This window comes from Spermophilus citellus (assembly GCF_964194105.1).
Source record: "Spermophilus citellus genome assembly, chromosome: 1".
Taxonomy (NCBI): Eukaryota; Metazoa; Chordata; class Mammalia; order Rodentia; family Sciuridae; genus Spermophilus; species Spermophilus citellus.
The window spans coordinates 24,974,962-24,996,618 of NC_138182.1; the positions used below are offsets into that span (position 1 = coordinate 24,974,962).

Below are 21,657 nucleotides of genomic sequence, written 5' to 3' on the forward strand. Positions count from 1 at the left end.
ATAGAATTATAGTATTGACAATTTGGAGTGTAAATACTTTCTGAGCCCTGCTGATTATTTGGTCTTTAATCAAACCAATTACCGATCTCAATAAGAATAAAAAAGGGAGAAAGTGAAAAAAATATTGAAAAATAACTGAAACTTAAAAGGAAATTCCAATCTAAAGCTTCATTTGTAAAACAATTATTTATGTTCTTTATGTCTCATAAAGAATTAATATTTTACTTGCTATTTAGGCTTCCAGTCAGCTGCATCATTTTATTATGTCACTTAATCTTTTACCCATGAATATTGTATAGGAATGTTTTTGTAGAAAATCGTGTTTGACATTCTAAGTTAACATATTCAGAGCTACTCTTTTTATTTGTGTGTGTGTGTGTGTGTGTGTGTGTGTGTGTGTGTGTGTGTTTTAGTTGTTGAGAGACCTTTATTTTATTCATGGTGCTGAGGATCAAACCCAAGTGCCTCACACGTCAGGGAGCGCTCTACCAATGAGCTAGAATCCCAGTCCTCAGAGCTACTCTTTACTGAAGTCACTAAACTTTCATTGACTTCCATTTGCCATGCTGTGGAAATGTGTAGTGTCCCAGCTTGAGCCAGATGGAGGCAGAATATTAGAAATATACATACAGGTTCTGTATGAAAAGTGGTAGAGTCCTCGGAGTCCAGGTTCCCAGTCAGGAATCACACAATGGGTGCTCTTCTGTCTGTAGCTTGTGCAGAGCCTCATCTTTCATCAAAGAGTAAATAGTAGGAATAGTACTCAACCAGTAGATTATGAATAATGGCTGAGGTTTTTGAGTTTGGGGTCTGATGCGAGGCAGTTGGAATTTTAAATCCCTACTTTTTCCACAGATTATCTTTATGTCTTTAACTTGGCAACCTTTTGTTTCTTCATTTGCAAAGTGAGAATAGTACCTATGATGTAGATTGATTTGAGGACTAAATGTTGCCGGGCATAGAAGTGCCCAATAATGGTAGCTTTCATTGGTAGTTAAGTAATACGTGGTGTTCCTGAATCTTTCAAGCCTTGCTTTGAAATTAAAGACATCTCTTGCTACTCAATCTGGATCAATGTACATTAAAATTGCCCAGCGGGAGTTACATAACTGTTCTGGGTTCTGTAGTTGCTCTGGGAATATTTACCTTGAGATGTTCAAGTGTCTTCTCTCCTAACATTTTTTGCTTTCCTCAGAAGCTTCTTGTTGGTTTTTCAAATAGGGTAAAAAATCCTTTGGGGGTTTTATTGTTATGTAATGGCATGTAGATAGAAACTTGATTTTATTTATATTGATGATGATTTTTTGACTCTGTTCCAGGTAATATGGTAAACTTAATTATTTCTTTCATAAAGCAAATCTTTTTATTCTGTCATCTAAATCTCCTTTGTGAGAGTTTGTTTTCTCATTTTGGGAAATGAAATATTTGAGAAATCAAGTAATATACCTAAATTTTGTTTCTGGTCTTGAGTTTCACAAGTAATTGACATTTGCCCTCATTTGAAATGTCATGTTAACACACATTATTTTATATTAGATATGTATAAAAAACAAAATAGTATGCTCATTTTCATTAAAATAATCAATATAAATAAAATAATTCCCAATCTGCTAAGTTAGTAATTTTAAATAGAAAGAGCTGTCATTGTTTTTATGTAATTAATTTAAATTCACTGTTGTGTTTATTGCTAAGGATCTATGTTAATAAATTCCCCTTAACAAATGTCTGTATTCTGTCAATACTTTTTAACAGATTTAAATGTTGTTCTTGTTTATTTCTACTCTGGATCTGTTTTTTTCTCATTGGTTGGAACTTGTTTACCAATGTGATATTTCCTATAGAAAAGGACTGAAGTTTGGAAGAGTTGTTTCTTTTTCTGTTTGGTAACAGGGTCCACAGATTGACTTGCCAGGATTGTGCTGAAATAAAGATGTGCCTTGGAAAGAATAAATTTTTTTAATGAAAGAAGGTGTAACCATGTACTTTCTGTACTTTAATTGGTACTTTGTATTCAATGACCATTTGTTTTGTTGAATTAAGATTTCTTCAAATTCATGACAGAGTTTGAAGGATTCAATCAACAGAATCTTGTTTTATTGGTTGCTTGATTACAAAAGCACTAGTGAGATAAATTTGTTTTAGAAAATAATTTTAAAAGATGCATCTGGCAGTATTGTGGCTGACATGTTACCATATTTAAACACTGTGAAATGTAATTTGCATGCCTTTAATACATAATATACAATACTGTTAGCTGTAGTCATCATCTGGTTTTATAGCTTTGGAGAATTTGAGTTAGTTTTTTTTTTTTTTTTTACATAATAATAGAAGTTTGGAAAACCACGGTCCATTTACCACTTGAACAGAGGAACTAGTAGTTTATTCTGAGATTAGCTAGTTGGCTTCTTTATATTTCACTCTGGTCATTGCATTTACAAAGTGTAATAGTTGGTATTAAAAGCTTGGACTTATTGGTGGTTCATCCTTATTTTCCTAGGAAAGAGGTGTGGGGAATAAATTAGTAAAGATAAGTTTAGTATTCTCTTCCAGAAACATGCTCAAATTTGAAGTAGACTTAGCCAGCTCTGTTTTATTTCCCAAATTTGTTCTTGCATTTCGAAAATGGGGAGGGAAAACCTTTTAATTTTATTTCTTTGAATGAAATCTCTAGCTGATATTTCTCTTGAATCTGTCCATGCAGTTAGATTCAAGGACATTGATTCAGGTATAGTTAGGATAATATTGAGAGTGTAATGTATTAAGGACTACTGTAACATGTGCAATAGATTTCTTTGAATTGGAGACAGGATGCCACAGTTAAGAGTAGAACCTTTGGGCTGGGTACGATGGTTCAAGCCTGTAATCCCAGCTGCTCAGGAGGCTAAGGCAGGAGGATTGCAAGTTCAAAGACAGCCTCAGCAACTTAGCGAGGCCCTAAGCAACTCAGTGAGACCTTTTCTCAAAATAAAATATAAAAAGGTTTAGGATGTGGCTCAGTGGTTAAGCTCCCCTGGGTTCAATCCCTGTACAAAAAAAAAAAAAAAAAAAAAGAAGCAGCAGCAGCTTTGGAACCTTTTATAGGTGTATAGGCAAATTATTTTAACCTCTACCAAGATTTACTCTTCCTGTCAGTAAAGTTGATAATAATGATAGGCACTATCTCACAGGGTTATGCACATTAAATACATTAAGGGGTGTAAAGTGCTTGGTATAGTGCCATATGCTTATCAAATAGTAGGCATTACATCTTCTATTGCTTACAATTCTGCAATTTAAAACCCATGTTTATCTGTTTCTGAATGTATACAAGATTACTTTTTATTAACTGCCAACTTAATTTAAATAAACTATAGTAAAGAACATTTTTTGAAAATATTCTGCTTCATTTCAAGATTGAACCTAAGCATACATGAATTAAATCAAAGGGGAAAGGTTTTTTAAATAAACCAGTAGATATATTAGTATGATTGTTTTTGGTAAAGAACTGAAATAAAAAACTTAAAGCATTGTTATAGGTGATAGTTTATTGTAAAAGTAACTTTTATGACTTAAAAAAAGAAACAACAAATTTTCACTCTATTTTAGTAAGTTTAGCATAGTATTGTATTTTGTCCTGTCTTATATTCTGGTTTCACTCAAAGGCAAAATGGAAGTTGCAGTTTGATTAAAAATTTATTTTGGCCTTGCTTAGAAAGAATATTTCACCTTTATTTTTTGGCAGCATAAAAATCCTTTTTAGCATTATGGTTTTAAGAACAGAAATAATGACTGTTTTATAGGTTCTTAAATCTACATAGATTATATTAATCTTCCCTAATTCTGACTCAACAGTTAAAAAATGTAAATGTGTTTATGCAGGTAAATAATGTTCTATATTTAATATAATTTAGATGAATTTTTACTTAGCAGTTCCCCTGATTTTTGTATGATTTGTGTATTGGTTCACAACTTTAAAGATCTTTTAATTTACATGTATTTAACAATGACAGTCTATTTTTCTATAACCTACTTTTTTTTTTTTTTTTTTTTTTAGTAGTGGGAATTGAACCCTGGAGTGCTTTACTATTTTTATTTTTTATTTTAAATTTTGAGAAAAGGTCTCAGTAAGTTGTATAGGGCCTTGCTGAGTTACTCAGGATGACATTGAATTTGTAATCCTCCTCAGCCTCGTGAATTGCTGGGATAACAGGCATGCACCACTATATCTGGTGTCTGTGACCTACTTTCTGTAGACCTACTTGCTCATCCTACTATTGTCTTTATTTAAACAAGGAAAACATAAAGAATTGAATATATTTTCATGAAAAGACCACAGTTAATGAATGGAGGGACAAAATACAGCATATCCTTTAAGCTGACTTGTTTATTTTTAAAAATTTTATCTCTTTATTTTTGTGGTACTAGGGATTTAAATATCAGGGGTGCTTGACTAATGAACTACATTCCTAACCCTTTTTAATTTTTGTTTTTTCAGATAGGGTCTCACTAAGTTGCCCAAGTTGGCCTCAAACTTGGGATCTTCATGCCTCAGCCTCCCAAGTAGCTTTAATTATAGATATGTGCCACTGGGTCTGTCCTGTTTTTAATTTTTAAAAAATTTTAAGCCTTCTAGTCATGAGAAAATTCACTAGATTTTTAGGTTTGGATTTATTTTTCTAAATTAAGTGTAGGAGGCTTTAAAATTCATGTTTTGTGAATAATTTAGGTATAGATAGAACCCTGTGTTAATGATTATGGAAATTATTTAATTAAAAAATTCAAATGATTTAGATCAGTTTGGGATCTATTTTTCCCCTGGTGAGTTTAGATTAGCTACTTATCATTAATTGAATTGTAATCTTATATTGAAATCTCATAATTATAAAGATGCTAAAATATCAGGACATTAATTAACTAAGGGAAGACTATTTGGAATTAGAAAGCATTGTGAAATAAATGCAGGCTTATTTGGGGATTAAACATATATTAAATCCTATGCCAAAGGTTTCTAATGAGAGGACTTCATAAGACTAACTGGAGGTAGGTGGTTGTTGTTTCTACAAAAGATACTGAGTTTTTATTTTTTATTTTTTGGGAGAGAGTAAGAATGAATTTGTGTATTCATCAAGTGTTGTCTGAAGAAAGACATTTTATATGCATTATTTTTCATTTTTGTGAAGATAGTTCAAAATTTTTTACATTTTATTAATCAAATATCATTAAATCATTCATTGTTTCAGAGTATAAAATAGTGAAGGAGTTCTGATTTTGATGTTTAGAATGGGTTTTTACAATTCAGGAGATTGGAAACTTATTATCCTGTTATTATTTTGCTTAATTTATTAATGATTGAATTATTATGTGTAATGATGTGATTGAAAATGTGAGGCATTTTGGAGATGTGCTATTTTGCAGTTTTCAAGATTTTTGCTTTGAAAATTGGTTTGTTACTTGACAGTTTTAACTTTATTTTCTGTGTAAGCATGAGAGGCTTTTATAGATTGTTCTTTAGCTAGACTTTGAACTTTTTTGGGAAAAGAATAGATCTTACTGATTATTTGTATTTCTAAGAACAGAGCTTGTACTGATATTAAGTGAATGAAAAAAAAAATATGTGTGTGCATTTAGGCCTCAGAACTAAAATAGTCCTAAAATTAGCTTTTACTGTTCTTTTCTTTGATATAGTGAATATAAAGACTTACCTTGCTTTTTAGGAATGAGAATAGACATCTCTTAGTCCTGACCATTGGAATTGTCTTATGAGAATTGAGAAAACATATTTGAAAAGCCAGGACTTGGGGTGCTATGAGTATTGGTCCTGAAGGATCTTAGTGTTTAGGTCAAGCTGCAAAGGAGCAAGGAGTGGGGTGTTGAACTTTTAAACACCTATCCCTTTAAATTTTTGAGGGTTCACCCAATTTCCATTTGTATCACTAGTTACTTATCCAGGTCCCCCCCCCCCCCCCTTTAGATTCTTGAGAACTTTATAGCTCAAAGTGTGGTCACTAGGTAGTTCTTGCAATGTGGGGAGCTTTTTGAAATGCAGAGTCTTAGGTCTAATTCTAGGTCTACTGAGTCAGAATCTTTGATGATGATGATGATGATGATAGTGGTGATGGTGGTGGTGGTGGTGGTGGTGGTGATGCAATGTTGAGGATAGAACCCAGGGCCTAGTTCTACTACTGAACTATACTCCCCAGGCCCAGAATCTTTATTTTAACAAGATCCCCAGACGATTCATATGTTCATTGTAATTTGAGGTGCTACTCTAGAATACATTGTTCAACTTTTTCTTATTCTTTAAAACTTTTGTTCAAGATTGAGGGCATTTTAAAAAAATAAATTCCCAATTAAAAAAGATTGAAACTATATTCATCTGCTCTATTACTGGTTCATTTAGATTTTTGTAAAGAAAGATGAAAACTGTTTTGTAGTTAATCTTGAGACTTTAAACACATATGTGGAGAGGAAGAAGGAAAAAAAGTTATAGGCTACATATGGATACTTTAGCATAGGAAAAGAGGATTGATTGCTAGGAGGTGGATCAGAAAAGCTGGTTATCGATAGAACATGACATTTTAAAATCCTTCCACTTCATTATAATTAGCAAGTTGGGATTGGCCAGGCTAGATCAACAAGGAAATTGATCCCCTTCTTATTTTGATCATTGCATTCTCAATGTTGGTCTAAGTAAGGATTTTGGAAGTTAACTGAAATAAAAGAGGGGTTGTTGCTTTGGTTTGTTTTGCAGGAAAACTTAGAAAACTTTAGTTAATAACTATGTTGTATAAAAAATTGTCTGCCCTTTTATTTCCTCATCTTCCATTTGATTTTCCTGTTTCCTTTACCCCTACTTTCAGCTAATCACCATTAGTTTTCTTTTTAACCTACCAAATCTTTCCACAATCATACCTTAGCTCTCTATTTCCTTGGTAATTGCCTGGAATTGACATCCTTCTCCCAAACCAGTGATTCTGAGGGGCATTTGTGGTTCTCTACCAGCAAATGACATTTAGCAGTATGTTGAGACATTTTTGGTTATAACAACTGGTTCCATGGTACTACTGGTATCTAGTATCCTACAACAAAGAATTATCTAAAGCCTGTAGGGTTGAGGTTGATAAACCCTAACCAAACTATTATCAAAGTCCACAATTTGTCTGCCTGTTCCAGTTTTACCAACACCAATTCCTCTTCCAAACTGCCACACAGGATTCCTTTCTAAAACACATATAATTTTGTTAATTTTTATTTATAAGCTTTCTTGAGTTTCCCTTTACCTGTGAAGGATGTGAAAACTCCTTGGCACAAGATGGAAAACAGTAAATGTTTGACTACTGTTTTCAAGCCTCATATCTGGCTCCCAAGCTTGACCCTCTTTTGGTGGTCTGAATATTATAGTGCCTTTTGCCTCTCATCATACATTTTCCCCAGCCCACAGTACAAATTTCTCTTTGGATTTTCTTTTCTCCTGTCTACACATATTTATTTTTTCTTTAAAAAACAAAATCTGCTCAAGCATTCTTCTTTCTTGTGAAGTCTTTTTCCTGTGCTCTGGTACCTTGATTGTGCATTATTTTATCATGCGATTTGTACTTTGTTTGCATATCTGTGTTACCTTCTAGATTCTATCCTCTCTTTGAGGAAAAGGTGTGGGTGTGTGTGTGTGTGGGGGGGGAGAGAGATTAGATTCCAAGTAATTAATAGTTCTTAGTTGTTTAATTGAAAAATACATGTTGTCTTCAAAAGATAAATAAGTGCTTGGGTGATTTGGAGATGAGCACACAGATGAAGTATTACTATGACTTGTGCGTATACTTTTCTTTTTGTATGTAATCCTTTTGCCTCATCATCAATGCTGTTATTGTTGCCATCTTTTTTAAATGTATTGTTTATTATAATGGTATTTAAATGATATGACTATCTTAGATCTTTTCATTTAGTATTTAGTTAATCTCTGGTCACTTATTGAAAAAACTTATTGTTTATAATGGTACATGTTTGAAGACCTCTTCTCCTTAAGTGGAAAGGCCTTAGGATAGTTATAGGTTTGGGCAAGTGATGGAGGGAGAATAATAATAAATTCTTCTTTGGAAAAATAAGAAATATAATTATATAATGAGAATTGTTGGGGAAATAGGATGATACATTTCACGTATTTAAAACCTATGTGTGTCTTTAATGCACTACTGTATAGAAAATAAATTACATTGATGGTAAAAACTGAGTCAAAAAGTGAGTCTGAATTTATGAAGAATCTGAATTAGAGTGGGCTGTTTAAAAGCTGTAATTTTCTTGCATTCAGATATATGATTGGAATTTAGGTACTCCCTGTATAAGTCCTGTTTGGCAGGTTGTGATTTTTTTGTAATGCGTGGTAGAGGAATTTCTAAAATGTAAATTTTACATAGCAGATGCTTGTTTTTCTTACTGTATATCAAAGTTTTATAATTATTTATTTGAACACAGAAACATTTACTTTAATCTTATACTCTTTGCAGTGATTTATGCTACTAGAAATGACTTGCTTTTAAAGTGTTTCACTTAAAATATGGTTCTGTAGCATGAACCACAAAGGGTACATGTTTATTTTCACCCACAGTTCTTTCTAGACAGAGAGTTGACTGGATTGGTCCAAGGCTGCATAAATGTAGAACTAGTTTAGTCTCATAAAACTTTATCCCCCATTGTAATTATTGAGTAGGTAGGTAATCTAGTTGCTTTCTTAATATATTTAATTATTTTTATCCTTTAGTCAAAGACAATTTAGTTGAGGCTCACGCATGAAGAATTAATTTTCATAGACATTATATGCAAGGCTTTTAAAATTTAGAAATCAAATAATCAGATATTTTCTTCAAATTGGTTTTCTTTATAACATTGTTTTTTAAAATTTTGTCTGGCTGTGGCATCTTATTTTGAAAACTTTATTTGTTCAAGCAGTCTTATTTTACCTTATGATAGAAAGATAAGTAAACATTGATTCTCATGTTTTAAAATAGATGCCTTCTCTAGCATGTACTAGTGTATTCCCTGAAGAGTGGAGATATCTCTATTTATATCTGTGAATACCTTTTAAGATACAGTTTAATGCAGATTTTCTATGAAAAGTTGAAGATGGTAGAAACTATTATCTCATAATTTTCAGGTGTAAAACCCCTGATAAACACTACTAAGATAGTTCAATAACTTTATTGTGTTCATTATTTATGATTTTTCTTGGGCAGATAATTTATTTTAGTAAGCTTGTTTGAATTACTGAAGTTTAAAAAAGCAATGAAATTTGTGTTATTGTTTATTGGGCTTTTTTTGGTTTGAAATTATTTCTTTTCTTTGAGTACCTTAGGTTGAATGCTCACTTAAGACAGTGACTGTCCTTGTACTCTGGCTTATTATGCATAGAATTAAAATAATTCTTAAAAGCCATTCCTTAGGAATCAGGTGTTTCCTTTAACTGGGTAGTTCAGTTTTCAGTAGAAAATAAGGTAGCAAGATGAGTTTCTAAAAAAGATGTAGTTCTGAGAATTTTTTTTTTATCTATATTTCATGCCCTTGAAGCTATTTCTTCATATTACAATGAGAATAGGTAAGTTCCAGTGGAAAAAATTTGCAAAGCATTTACTTTGCTGATAACTTAAATTCTATTAATTAAATAGTCTTATAAAATCAGATTATATTTCTCCAAAAATCTGTTGTTTTAAATAATATTGTTCAAGCTCTTAGTACTGAGAATTATTGTAGAGGTATGGGGTGGGAGTATGGGATGGTGGGTGGTGATAAGGACTTTGGGAGGGAATATTTTAGGAATTTTACATGTTTCCTATCCCACCATTCCTGTGTGTTAGTCATATTAGTTTAGATTAGTGTGGGGGATGTTAGGAGTGGCCTGGTTTCTTTCCTTCTTTTTCCTAGCCAAGAAAGTATCGCCTGGGGATGCTGGAGGAGAGGCTAGTACCGATGGGATCAAAGGCACGAAAAGCAAAGAACCCTATTGGCTGCCTTGCTGACAGGTGTAAATCAGGAGTACCCATCAATATGGTTTGGTGGAACAGAGTCACAGAAAACAATTTACAGGTAAAAATAATTTTTATTAGATGTTTTTTGAAATTGAATATTTTGGCTGCTTTCTGTGTTGGGGGGTGGTGGGTATGAAAGGATTGGATGGCTTAGCTGGTATGCTCTGTTAATTTTTAAAAATTTTTAGCAAGGTTATAAAAGCAAGGTTAGTGGCCCATAATATTTTTGTTTAGTTTTTTGAACTTTCTCTGCTTATAGTATATCTTTCTATTCTTTTATTGAATTTATTTTTGCCCTTTTTGGTTTTGTTAACATATGAGTTCAAATGTTTCTCCCTGTGGTTCTGGGGATCAAACACTTGTGTTCTACCATAGAGCATAAGTTCAATTATTTTTTAGTATGCAGAGTTTCATTTGTTTGGAATCTAAACAGTAGGAAACTCTATATATTGCCTTTTTGTACATTTTTAGTAGGAAATAAAAATGGTATGTAAACAGATTTGTCAACCAACTTAAGTAGTATATTGTTATAGGGTTATTACAGATACATTTCAGCATTGACTCTATCTTTACTTATATATTGAAAATTAAAGCAAAGTTTTATAACTCAAGGACTAATCTTCTATGTGAGATTTTGAATTACATACAGAATGATTTTATATTCCATTTTAACTTGAGTTTTATTTATTATATTTCATTTTAAAAAAATGTTAATTGTATACTGTGGCTAGTACTCTTAATCAGAATTTCAGCTTAGGTAAAGGTAACATATTTATCCTCCCAAACTTTGAGTGAATTTCTGTCTCCTGCATGTATGTATCATACACAAAAAGATATAACAAAGTTAACTTGATTTTATTTCTGTCACCAAATTCATATTAAAAAAAGTTCAACAGTATTTTGTATTAGTTTAGTATTAACATAGTAACAATATCTGTGTTGCTTTGGAACAGGAATAAAGAAATTATTCCAGAAATATTACAAAATGTATTTTTCCCCCCACTGAAATTTTGGAAGTATTTTTCTAAAAAGATAAGGTGGAGGAAGCCCAGGGAATTCCACATTATTTTATTTCTACTTAAAATTTCATTAGAGTTTTGGCTCTTAATTATTTTTAGTAATATAGTTTTAAATGAATTTTTCTTATCTTTGAGATCACTAGGTCAAAGATTCAATATTAATTATTACAATTATTTTTCAGTTTTAGAAAGGAAGTCTGAAAAGAAATTGGGCCCCAACTACCTAAGAGCCAAATATAGATAGGTTCAACTGGAACAGCTTGTAGGTTGTGGTGGTGGAACACTGACCAATAGAAAGATGTTGTCACTCAACTTCCTACAATTTCTCCCATCCCAGTGGAGGTTTAGAGGTTTAGTATAGCTTGAAAAGCCATTAGTTTGGTTTAAGAATATACACTTAAGTTATGTTTTATGTTTAATTAAAACAGCTGCTAAAAGATTTACATTAATGTATGTGAAAGATTGAATTGGAGTCATCTGAATCTAGTATGTATTTCAAATACTACAGTTACATTTTTGCTCCAAATGGTATTTTGCTTTAAAGTAAGAAGTGGGCTGGGAATGTGACTCAGTGGTAGAGTACTTACCTATTGAGCATGAGACCCTGGGATTGGGTTCAATCCCCAGCTGTAGGAGTTGAGTGTGGGGCATAAGGAATGTTATGTTATGCCTCAAGTTTGAAGCTTTGTAAGCTCTAAAATGCCTGACATTATGAGCCACATGTTGAAGTATTCAAAACTACCCAGCTAGTCTCCATTACTGTCTTTGAGAATTCTTAAAATGGGGACCTGGAATAGTTCAGTGAGAAGTTTATTGAGCACAAAGAGTATGTCAGTGTGCTATGTATGTGCATGTCTATTTATCTAGACATTGGAGTTCTTATCTGTTTGTTGTAGAACAAAAATAATTTATATAAGTGAATTCCATACCTTGTTTTTGGCTTTGTTTATGTTGTAATTGTTTTATATTTTTGACACATAAAGTTTAAACGATTGTACAGCCAGATGTATTAGTCTTTTCCATTTTATTTGTTTCCTTTCTTTTAAAACTTAGGGCCTCTCAATTGTAAAGGCAGAGGAATGTTTATATTTTATTTTAGTAATTATAAGTGTTTCTTAACGGGTTTAGCCGAGCACTGTGCTAATCTCTTTGTGTATATTTTCTTGGTCTTTCTTATAGCCTGTGGCATAGATATTATTAAATGGAAAAAATGTCTTCAGAGAAGCTAAGTAATATTAAGTTTAAACAGTCAGTAGAAGAGCAGAAATTTGAACCAAAGTTTGTCAGGTTCAAAAAATCTCTTTATTTCTATATGATGAAACTTTAGTTGTGCCAGGACATACTTGGTTCATCTGACTGGGTAATTGAGCTTTTGTTTAACAATTTATTTTGAGAATAAGAATGCCTACATAGTTTCCTAGACATGAGTTGTAATTTAGGCATTCCTTTGCAGCACTTGAACGGCTAGTCCTTTTTCTTTATGATTCATCTTTTCTTCAGTGACCTTTGCCCTTTTTTTAAATCTTTAAATGTTATTTACATTGATTTCTTAATCTTGATCTAATACATGTAAGTGCAGAATTGCTAATTAGAGAATCAAAGAAACATTTTCTTTAGTCTTTTGTAGGTGTGCAGAAGGTAAATTTATTTTCATATGGCTGTCTGAAATACTAATAAAACTATCTAGTCTCTATTCCTAGATATATGAAGTCCCCAAGTGGGGACTCATGGAGTAGCTTCTGTTGTTTTCTCTCATTTCTTTAGTACCCATGTATTCTTTAAATGTCTTCAGTTTGATGTCAGTTATGCTAAGTGAGTAAGTCAATCCCCAGAACAAATGTTTTCTCTGATATATGGATGCTGATCCACAATGGGGATGGGGGGGAGGCTGGAGGGGGGGAGGCTGGGAGAAATTGAGGAACTTTAGATAGGGCAAAGTGGAGGGAGGCATGGGGGTATGAAAGATTGTGGAATGAGAGGGATGTCATTACCCTAAGTACATGTATGAAGACACGAATGGTGTGACTTTACTTTGTATATAACCAGAAACATGAAAAATTGTGCTCTATATGTGTACTATGAATTGAAATGCATTCTGCTGTCATGTATAACAAATTAGAATGAATGAATAAATAAATAAATAAATAGATAGATAGATAAAAAGTTTGCTGGAGATCTTAGTTGTCAAATGTAGCAGTTTTATCTGGTACTGATGGCTGCCTTTGTATTTTTTTTAAAACTCTTTCCTCTTTGTACTCTTAACTTTGTTTCATTAATGGCTCTTTCTGCACTCCTTTTCTTGGTTCACTTTTTCTTCTGTGTTGTTGATCCCTAAAATTTTTTTGGTTAAGAATTGTCTTCTGAGATTGAAATCCAGATTTTTCATGCCTTCTGATATCTCTGCAGGTAGATCTATATCCCACTATCACAGCAGATCTGAGATGTCTATAACTCAGTTTATTTTTCTGTTCTCCAAATCCACTGATTTTTTTAAAATTTTTTTTCCTATATCCCTGCTTCCGTTAATAGCATTGTAGTCTTCCTTGTCACTGAAGCTAATATCTGGGCTTCTTCCTTGATACCTCCTACATTTTACCACTTCTTATGAGAGGGAAACTATTGGGTTTTACCTATTCATTAATAAAGACAATTAGACAATATACACATGCTATCACATTAAGTTTTTACAACAATAATGGCATATTTTTTTTCATTGGACATATATGGAAATTATGTTTAGAAAGGCCTGTTGACAAGGTCTATTTAATTTTAAATCCTGAGATTTTTCTACCAAATTCTTATCAAATCTTTTTGGGAACTGTCCTATCCTACCTTTCTGGGGCTGTCTCTCCCTGTCTGTGAACATACTCATTTTAATCATATGGGGTCTTTCATATTGCATAAGATAAATATACTGTCAGTTGTTACTTTGCTAGGTTTGCATCATTGTTAACAGAGACTGAAAAAAAATTCCCTTCTTTTTCCTCCAGGAGATGGCTAAAATGCTACCTTTCCTGTGAATACTTATTCAAACATCTGGGAGGAAACACACACACACTAGTACATACATACACATGTGTGTATATAATTTGTTCTGTAGTGTATCTTACATATTGTACATTATGTATTTTATAGTACTGTTTCCACGGTACTTTATGTTTAACAGTTATTGTTTTGTGTTAATTTGTTTTTCTTTTTTTACTGGGTTGTAAATATTTGAGAATAAATTTGTGTTTGTTATTCCTGTATTTTGTTTATTTCCTTTTTTTTTAAATACTTTTTAGTAGTAGATAGTCATAGTATCTTTATTTATTTATTTTTATGTGGTTCTGAGGATAGAACCCAGCACCTCACATCTGAGAGGCAAGTGCTCTACTACTGAGCCACAACCCCAGCCCTATTTTGTTTATTTCTAAATGCCACTTTAATTTTATTGAATAATGTGTAATTTTAAAGTAATTTATTTCTAAGATTTTTAATAAAAATTTTTAAAAATGAATCACAGGTTTTATGGGGTTTATAGCCACCATGTTACCACTGCTTATTAGTTTTAGTATCACATAAAACACAAGATGGTGATTTCTTTTGAAAGAGATCTTCACATTTTTTAAAAATTTAAACTTTAGCATTAGTTTAAGTATTCTTGATATTTGTTAATCTTCTGAACCTGGTAGTACTCTTAATTAGTTTTCAACACTATTGTTTAGTGATAGACCTCCTGTTTTGTGTTTTTCTTGTGATCTCAGGCCAGAGACCAAACTGAAGATCACCTGAGATTCACATTAGCAACACTATTTCACCTTGGGGCAAATTCATTTTGAATTTTCCTTTTCTACTTAGCATGATTACATGTTACTTTGCCTGACTAATCTGTATGTGAATTCAAGTTCTTTCATTTGTTCTTTGATCGCACAGTTCAAATGTCATTGCTTAGGGCTGAAACATTTTATCACCTAAGCTAGAATTGTGAGAATCCACATTTCCTAGCATGTAATAGATACTAAACAAATGTTTGTTCTCCCAGTTTTACCTTATTTTATCACTAGCTCTTAAAATTGGTCTTCATTATATAACTTATTTAGAGTGCAGTCTGTAGTTATATTTATTTATTTTTAAAATTTTTTATTGGTTGTTCAAAACATTACATAGTTCTTGATATATCATATTTCACACTTTGATTCAAGTGGGTTATGAACTCCCATTTTTACCCCGTATACAGATTGCAGAGTCACATCAGTTACACTTCCACTGATTTATATATTGCCATACTAGTGTCTGTTGTATTCTGCTTGTAGTTATATTTACATGTGTATGGTATGGTATGTTTAAAATGAGTTAGTGACATTTGTTCCTACATTTTAGTACTAAGATGTTTTAAAAAATTAGTGTTAACGTTCCTTATTATGTATGTATGTATTTATTTATTTTTAGTTGTAGATGGGTATAATACCTTTATTTTTGTGTGGTGCTGAGGATCAAATGCAGTGCCTCACTTGCTAGGCAAACACTATACCGTTGAGCTACAACTTCAGCTCATTATTATTATTTTGAAGGGATAACAATGTGTTTCTTCATTTAAGAATGAGGTACCAACATGTATGAGGAAATGTATGATTTTGCAAGTTTGTCATGCTGATTAAGATTTGCTGAAAAATAGTGATATGTTAAATAAAATTATGTTCGTTTCAGACTTTTTAAAATAGTGGATTTGTGAATCACAAGTATTACTGTTTTAGCTTACACAGCAAAATGATATAAGTGAATGAGAACTGTTGGACTGTGAGATGTTATCTATCTGACATCATCATCTACTTGTCAGTATCTCTTTTGATGCTATTTTTATCCTCCTTGTAGTCTAATTAAATGACATTTCTTAGGAGAAGTGTTTAGGACAAAAGCTCACATTAAAAATCTCTTGGCCTACAAAATCTCTTGAGAATTCTAGTTGCTTCTGACTGATGCTTTAAAGATCTCAGGAAGGTTTTATAAACTCACTGGATAAATAAACTTTACTCTTTCATTACTGCTATTTCAGGTGGTTTTTAGTTTTTTGGTCTTTGGGAAAATTTAGGCTGTCATAAACGTGAACCTTTGAGTTCTTTGAGATTTTGAAAGAATATAGAACTACAGAGGTAGCTGTAATAGCCTTACTATAAATCTACGACTGTCTGCCCCTTACCCCACCTTAGACCCTTTCTCTTCTCTCTAGCTGCTATTCTAAACCTTTCACATTCTTCTCAAATCTATTCAACTCTCTTTTCACTTTTGAGTAAAGACTGTGTTCTTCAGAGTGGGATAAAAGGGACTATTGAGAATGAATTGGCTCATGTCTCATTTGTAATGTTTTCTGTAATGTTTTCATTCTTATCCTTTCTTACTACCTGTCTTTATTGCTCCTGGCAATTCATTCTTCCACTTGACTCTTCAATTCTTTAGATAGTCCCTCCCTCTATATTGATTTTCCTTGTTCTGGCTTATAAACATGCCACAAGTTTCTCCTGTTATTTAGTAAACCCTGGAACAAAGAAAGCCACATGATCAGTAGGACATGTAGGTGACAGTGCAATATAATTTGGGGGATGATTCCTAGTTTTTGTGGCTACCTTTTTATCTTTTCTTCACTTCTTAGTTCCCATTATTTTTCCATCTTGAGTATTCTATTAACTATTTTTGATAAGATGGCCTGATAAAATTAATGGCATTCTTTTTTGCCCTTTCTCTCCTGCAGTTGACAATGTGGACTATTACTCTTCTTGAAACTTCTCTTCTCTTAGGTTGTTCTTTATTAGTTCTCCTTCCTTCCCCCCCACCCACCCACCCACCTCAGCCCTTCCTGGTCCTCAACTATCCCAGGTTCTGTCATTGTCTCTCTTTTCTGTTCCTCAGAATACCCTTTGGTCATCTCCCACCTCTCCATTACTTCAGCTATTTCCTATTCATATTTGACTCCTAGATATTTTTTTGCCTTCCAGCCCTTTGCATTGACTCTTAAGTATTATGTTTCTAGCTTCTTTTGAATATCTTTATCTGTATGGCATAGGTCTTGAAATTTAACGTGTCAAAAATTAAAAACTGTACATTTGTTTTCAAATCTCTTTCATTCACATACACCTGTACATACTCACTTATTTAGAACTGCGTGTCCACTATTTAGTTTGGTTATTGATATCACTCAATGTCCAGTCTGTGCTTTCTTTCTGACATTCTTTATCCTCTAAGAATTATTGCTTGTGCTACTTAGAAATAATCTTCATTCTTTTTTTTTAATTACAGAAAGAATGCTGTTTTATTTGAGGTCCTATTATTTATTTGTATTTTAATTTGTATTTTAACTTAATCTTCAATTAATGTGATATGCAACTCAAAATGTTTCATTTCTCTGAGTTCCCCCTTTTTTTAATATATATTTCTTTATTGGTTACTCAAAACATTACAATGATCTTGACATATCATATTTCATACATTTGATTCAAGTGGGTTATGAATTCTTATTTTTACCACGTGTACAGATTGCTGGATCACATTGGTTATAATCCACGTTTATACATACTGCCATACTAGTGTCTTGTATTCTGCTGCCTTTCCTATCCCCTTCCTCCCCTCCCATCTTCTCTCTCTACCCCATCTACTGTAATTCATTTCTCTCTCTTTTTCCCCCCTTTCCCGCTCACATCCTCTTATATGTAATTGTGTATAACAATGAGGGTCTTCTTCTATTTCCATGCAATTTCCCTTCTCTCTCACTTTCCCTCCCACCTCTTCTTCTCATGCTCTTCCTCTCCCACCTCCCACCTCTTCTTCTCATGCTCTTCCTCTCTGCTCTGTTTTGAGTCGCCCTTCTTATATCAAAGAAGACATTTGGCATTTGTTTTTTAGGGATTGGCTAACTCCACTTAGCATAATTTGCTCTAATGCCATCCATTTCCCTGCAAATGCCATGATTTTGTTATTTTTTAGTGCTGAGTATCTTCATTCTTAATAAGTTATAATTTATCGATCCCCCATCCCTTTTCTTCTTATGTGTATTGTTACCATTATTATTTCTTGTCTGGATTCCTGCTTCTGGTCTTAATTCTCAAAATGCTGCCTTATTTTCTAATCTTGCTTTTTATCTTTGTCATTTTTTTATTATTGGAAAAGATTGCTCCTGAATTTGCTCTTGCTTACTGCTGCAGACTTACTGAACTACTTGCAGTACCTCGCAAGTTCCATGAGAAGTACCATGTTGTTCTTCATGCTTCTGCCTTTGAACATTCTTCTCCAACATTTGTTTTGCTTGATGTACCCTTTTCTCTGTCTTGATTTAGCAAACAAAATTTTAGGATTTAATTCAAGCATATGGTCTTAGTATACAGATTTGACTGACAGCATTAAGCATTTGCTCCTTTTTTCCTCCCACTTACCTTATTGTTCTAATTAATTATTTATATTTCTCACCGTGAAGAATTATTTATATTTCTCACCGTGAAGGCCAGCATTATTAATGTAGCACAATGTGGACTTTTTTCCTTTTTCCTTTTTTTTTTTTTTTTTTTTTTTTTGATACATGGATGTTCTATGGGAGTGTGCAGTTGAGTTCAGAATTCATTTGTATGTGTGAAATGCTAGCCTGTGAAATTGTGTAACATAGTACTGGTTTGATAGGTCTTTCTCGTATCTAGCACAGTGAATTTTAGGTATTATTAAAATAATAGAATGAGTGAACCTTAATTAGTGTTTATTATCTAGTGAGTATTTGGCCTAATGTTAGTCCTAAAGTTTAAATTGTTTCCTTGGTAGTTTTATGACATATTATTGTGGAAAAAAATTTGAAATTCTTAATGTATGTTAAGTTTTCTGATTAAATATGGCAGGATTCTTGGATAGGTAAAATGCTTCTAAGTAATTTCTTATTACTGTGGAATGTGAAAGATGGGTTTTACCATTTTGTAGCTGTGGATAGGAGATATGCATGGAGATAGGAGGTAGTTAATTGGAGCTCTGTGATGCCTCTCTGGAATGCTGTGATAGTGTGACTTTCCTGGACTACTCGTTAATCTAAATTGATATTTTTGCTACTTTTAGTGACTAGATGTTATATGTTCCATGACTATTAATGACATATAATAACTCAGATAAAAGTAGCAGATGAGCAGCAGCTCATCTGATTTTGTTTTTAAATATCTTCTATACTTTATCAGATAGATTTTTTTTTCATTTTTGCATGCGTTGAATTTACTGGTCTCAAAAGTTGCATATTATATATGAATTCTTATAATATCACCTCATTCTGTAGTGACATGCAAATGAAAGGGAATGGTGTAAGTGGTTTTATAATTTACAAATGTTGAACTTTCTTTTAAAACATTTTTCTAAAATTATGTATACTTCAAGATAAATTTCAGCCACTCAAGAAAAGTACAAAGAAGGGCTGGGGATGTGGCTCAAGCGGTAGCGCGCTCGCCTGGCATTCATGCGGCCCGGGTTCGATCCTCAGCACCACATACCAACAAAGATGTTGTGTCCGCCGAGAACTAAAAAATAAATATTAAAAAAAAAAGTACAAAGAAGAAAGCAAAAAATATCCTTTGTCACCTCTCTATCCAGAGATAATATCTTTGTTAACATTTTAGTTTCTTTTTACACACATCCTGTACACATGCCCCCTCCCACCACTTAGGCATTAGTAAAACATTTTACATGAACAATTGTCGTTGCTGTTCTGTAGTTTAATTTTTTTTTATTTAACTCAACAGTGATATGGTTTGGTTTCCATCTTAAAAGTATATCATTCCATATAATTTTCAGTATCTATACACTGTTATATATACTATATATAATCCACATAACCAGAAGCCTGCAGTAGATATTTTACTTATTTTCTTCATTAAAAATAAATAAAAAATGCTGTGCTAAACTTAATCTTTTCTGGTTGTGTCATTTTTTTCTCCTTAGCATTCCTACATATGGGCTTGGTAGATCAAAGGAGATGCTTATTTCTTATTTAGATACATATTATCTTATTATTCTCAAGAAGGGTGTATCAGGAGAGATGGAGTTGATCTTAGTGGTAGAGCGCTTGCCTAGCATGTGTGAGGCACTGGGTTCAATTGTCAGTACCACATACACATAAATAAAATAAAGGTTCATCAACAACTAAAAAATAAATAAATAAAATTTGAAAAAAGGATATATTAGGAAAGGGTTTTATGACTAGAAGTGTTTGTACTAGTAATCAGCTTCTTACAGTTTTCTGTAAAGGAGAAACTGACAGATATTTTGCAAATTTAGGCACTTATAGCTTTAAGCTATTATGTACAGAGAATTACTTTATATTGAGCTCATGATGATTTTTTTCTATCATAAATATAAAGCTTGCTATATTAATTTATTTTCATTTTGTGGGTTCTGATATACATGTGTGTTCTTTGCCCTTACGATTATGTAAAGAACACTGATGTGAAATAATTAGTGATAAACTTTCTTCTGCTCTCTCAGCCACTTTAAACTAATTTAGAAAATCCTACCTTCTCTATTGAGGCGCTCAAATCAGAGGGCCAAACTTAGTTTGTTCCAGAAAATTCACAAACTGTATTACTGGACTATTTTCAAAATAGTAATAGTTTTTATATGATTTCTTTTAACTTAGAAGATGGCACTTGACTTGTTTTATATAGGTCAGTTTCTGATTAACCCAGAAATTTGAGTATATTTTGATAATCTTTTTAAAAAATATTCTTTAGTTGTCAGTGGATCTTATTTATTTATTTATATGTTGTACTAGGAATTGAACCGAGTGCCTCACACATGCTGGACAAGCACTCTACCTCTGAGCCAGAACCCCAGCCAATGATAATAAATCTTTAACTGACCATATTTGGATATGCTTAAAATAAGAGGAAATAAAACCTACTTAAAATAAACAAAACATCCCCCCCCCCAAAAAAAAAAAATCAAACTTGTGGAAATGTGAACTCAGAGGTTCTAGTTAGCCATTTGACTTTTCCTTCTCATTCTGTACCTCTTTCATTCTCTGTTATATATGAACACTGAAACTAGTAAAAATAGCTTTAATAATACTGCTCTTATGTCTGTGGGTTTCATCTTTTTATGACTTAAGATCATTTTAGCAAGGCAAATAAATTTCCTTCTTTGCCTTTCTCCATTAGTATTAGTACCCCATCTTCTGCATTTCCCCAAAATTCACTGTATTTTGCTTTTGCCAGTGTACACAAACACACACACACACACACACACACACACACACACAAATTAGTCCTAACTATGCTTCTTTGATACCCAGAAAAATAGAAAAAAAAAAAAAAGTAGCAGTGATAGAAGATTGAAGTCTTGATTTTGTAACAAAGTAGACAAGGTAAAGTTTAATAGAACTTCCTCTCTGTTTCTTTTCTCTTCTTTTCTCCTTCCTTCCTTCCTTCCTTCCTTCCTTCCTTCCTTCCTTCCTTCCTTCCTTCCTTCTTGTTTATTATTTTTATTTCTGGATTCTTTTAAACCATTTTTTTTTAAACTGACTCAGTTCGGCCAAGAACTAGAATATAGTAGATTTTAAAAATAAAGTCATCAAACAAAACTTTTGTTCCCTCTGTCCCTTCTTTCTTACCATTTTCCTCCTCTTTGTGCTGGCTGGAATGTAGATGATGAAC

The 21,657-nt window shown here is 32.6% G+C and overlaps 1 protein-coding gene across 7 annotated transcripts in view; it reads left to right on the forward strand.

Annotated features, from left to right (window-relative positions):
* The window catches only part of PAN3 (poly(A) specific ribonuclease subunit PAN3), a 135,834-nt gene that overhangs the window by 36,570 nt on the left and 77,607 nt on the right, over positions 1 to 21,657 (forward strand). For 4 of the 7 annotated variants that reach the window (XM_081293126.1, XM_081293125.1, XM_081293127.1 and 1 more), the window contains exon 5: positions 9,892 to 10,053. The exons of the other annotated variants lie outside the window; for them this stretch is intronic. In XM_081293126.1, coding sequence (XP_081149252.1) covers positions 9,892 to 10,053 — 162 coding nt within the window. The remainder of the gene's footprint in view (positions 1 to 9,891; positions 10,054 to 21,657) is intronic. 7 annotated transcript variants of the gene reach the window in all.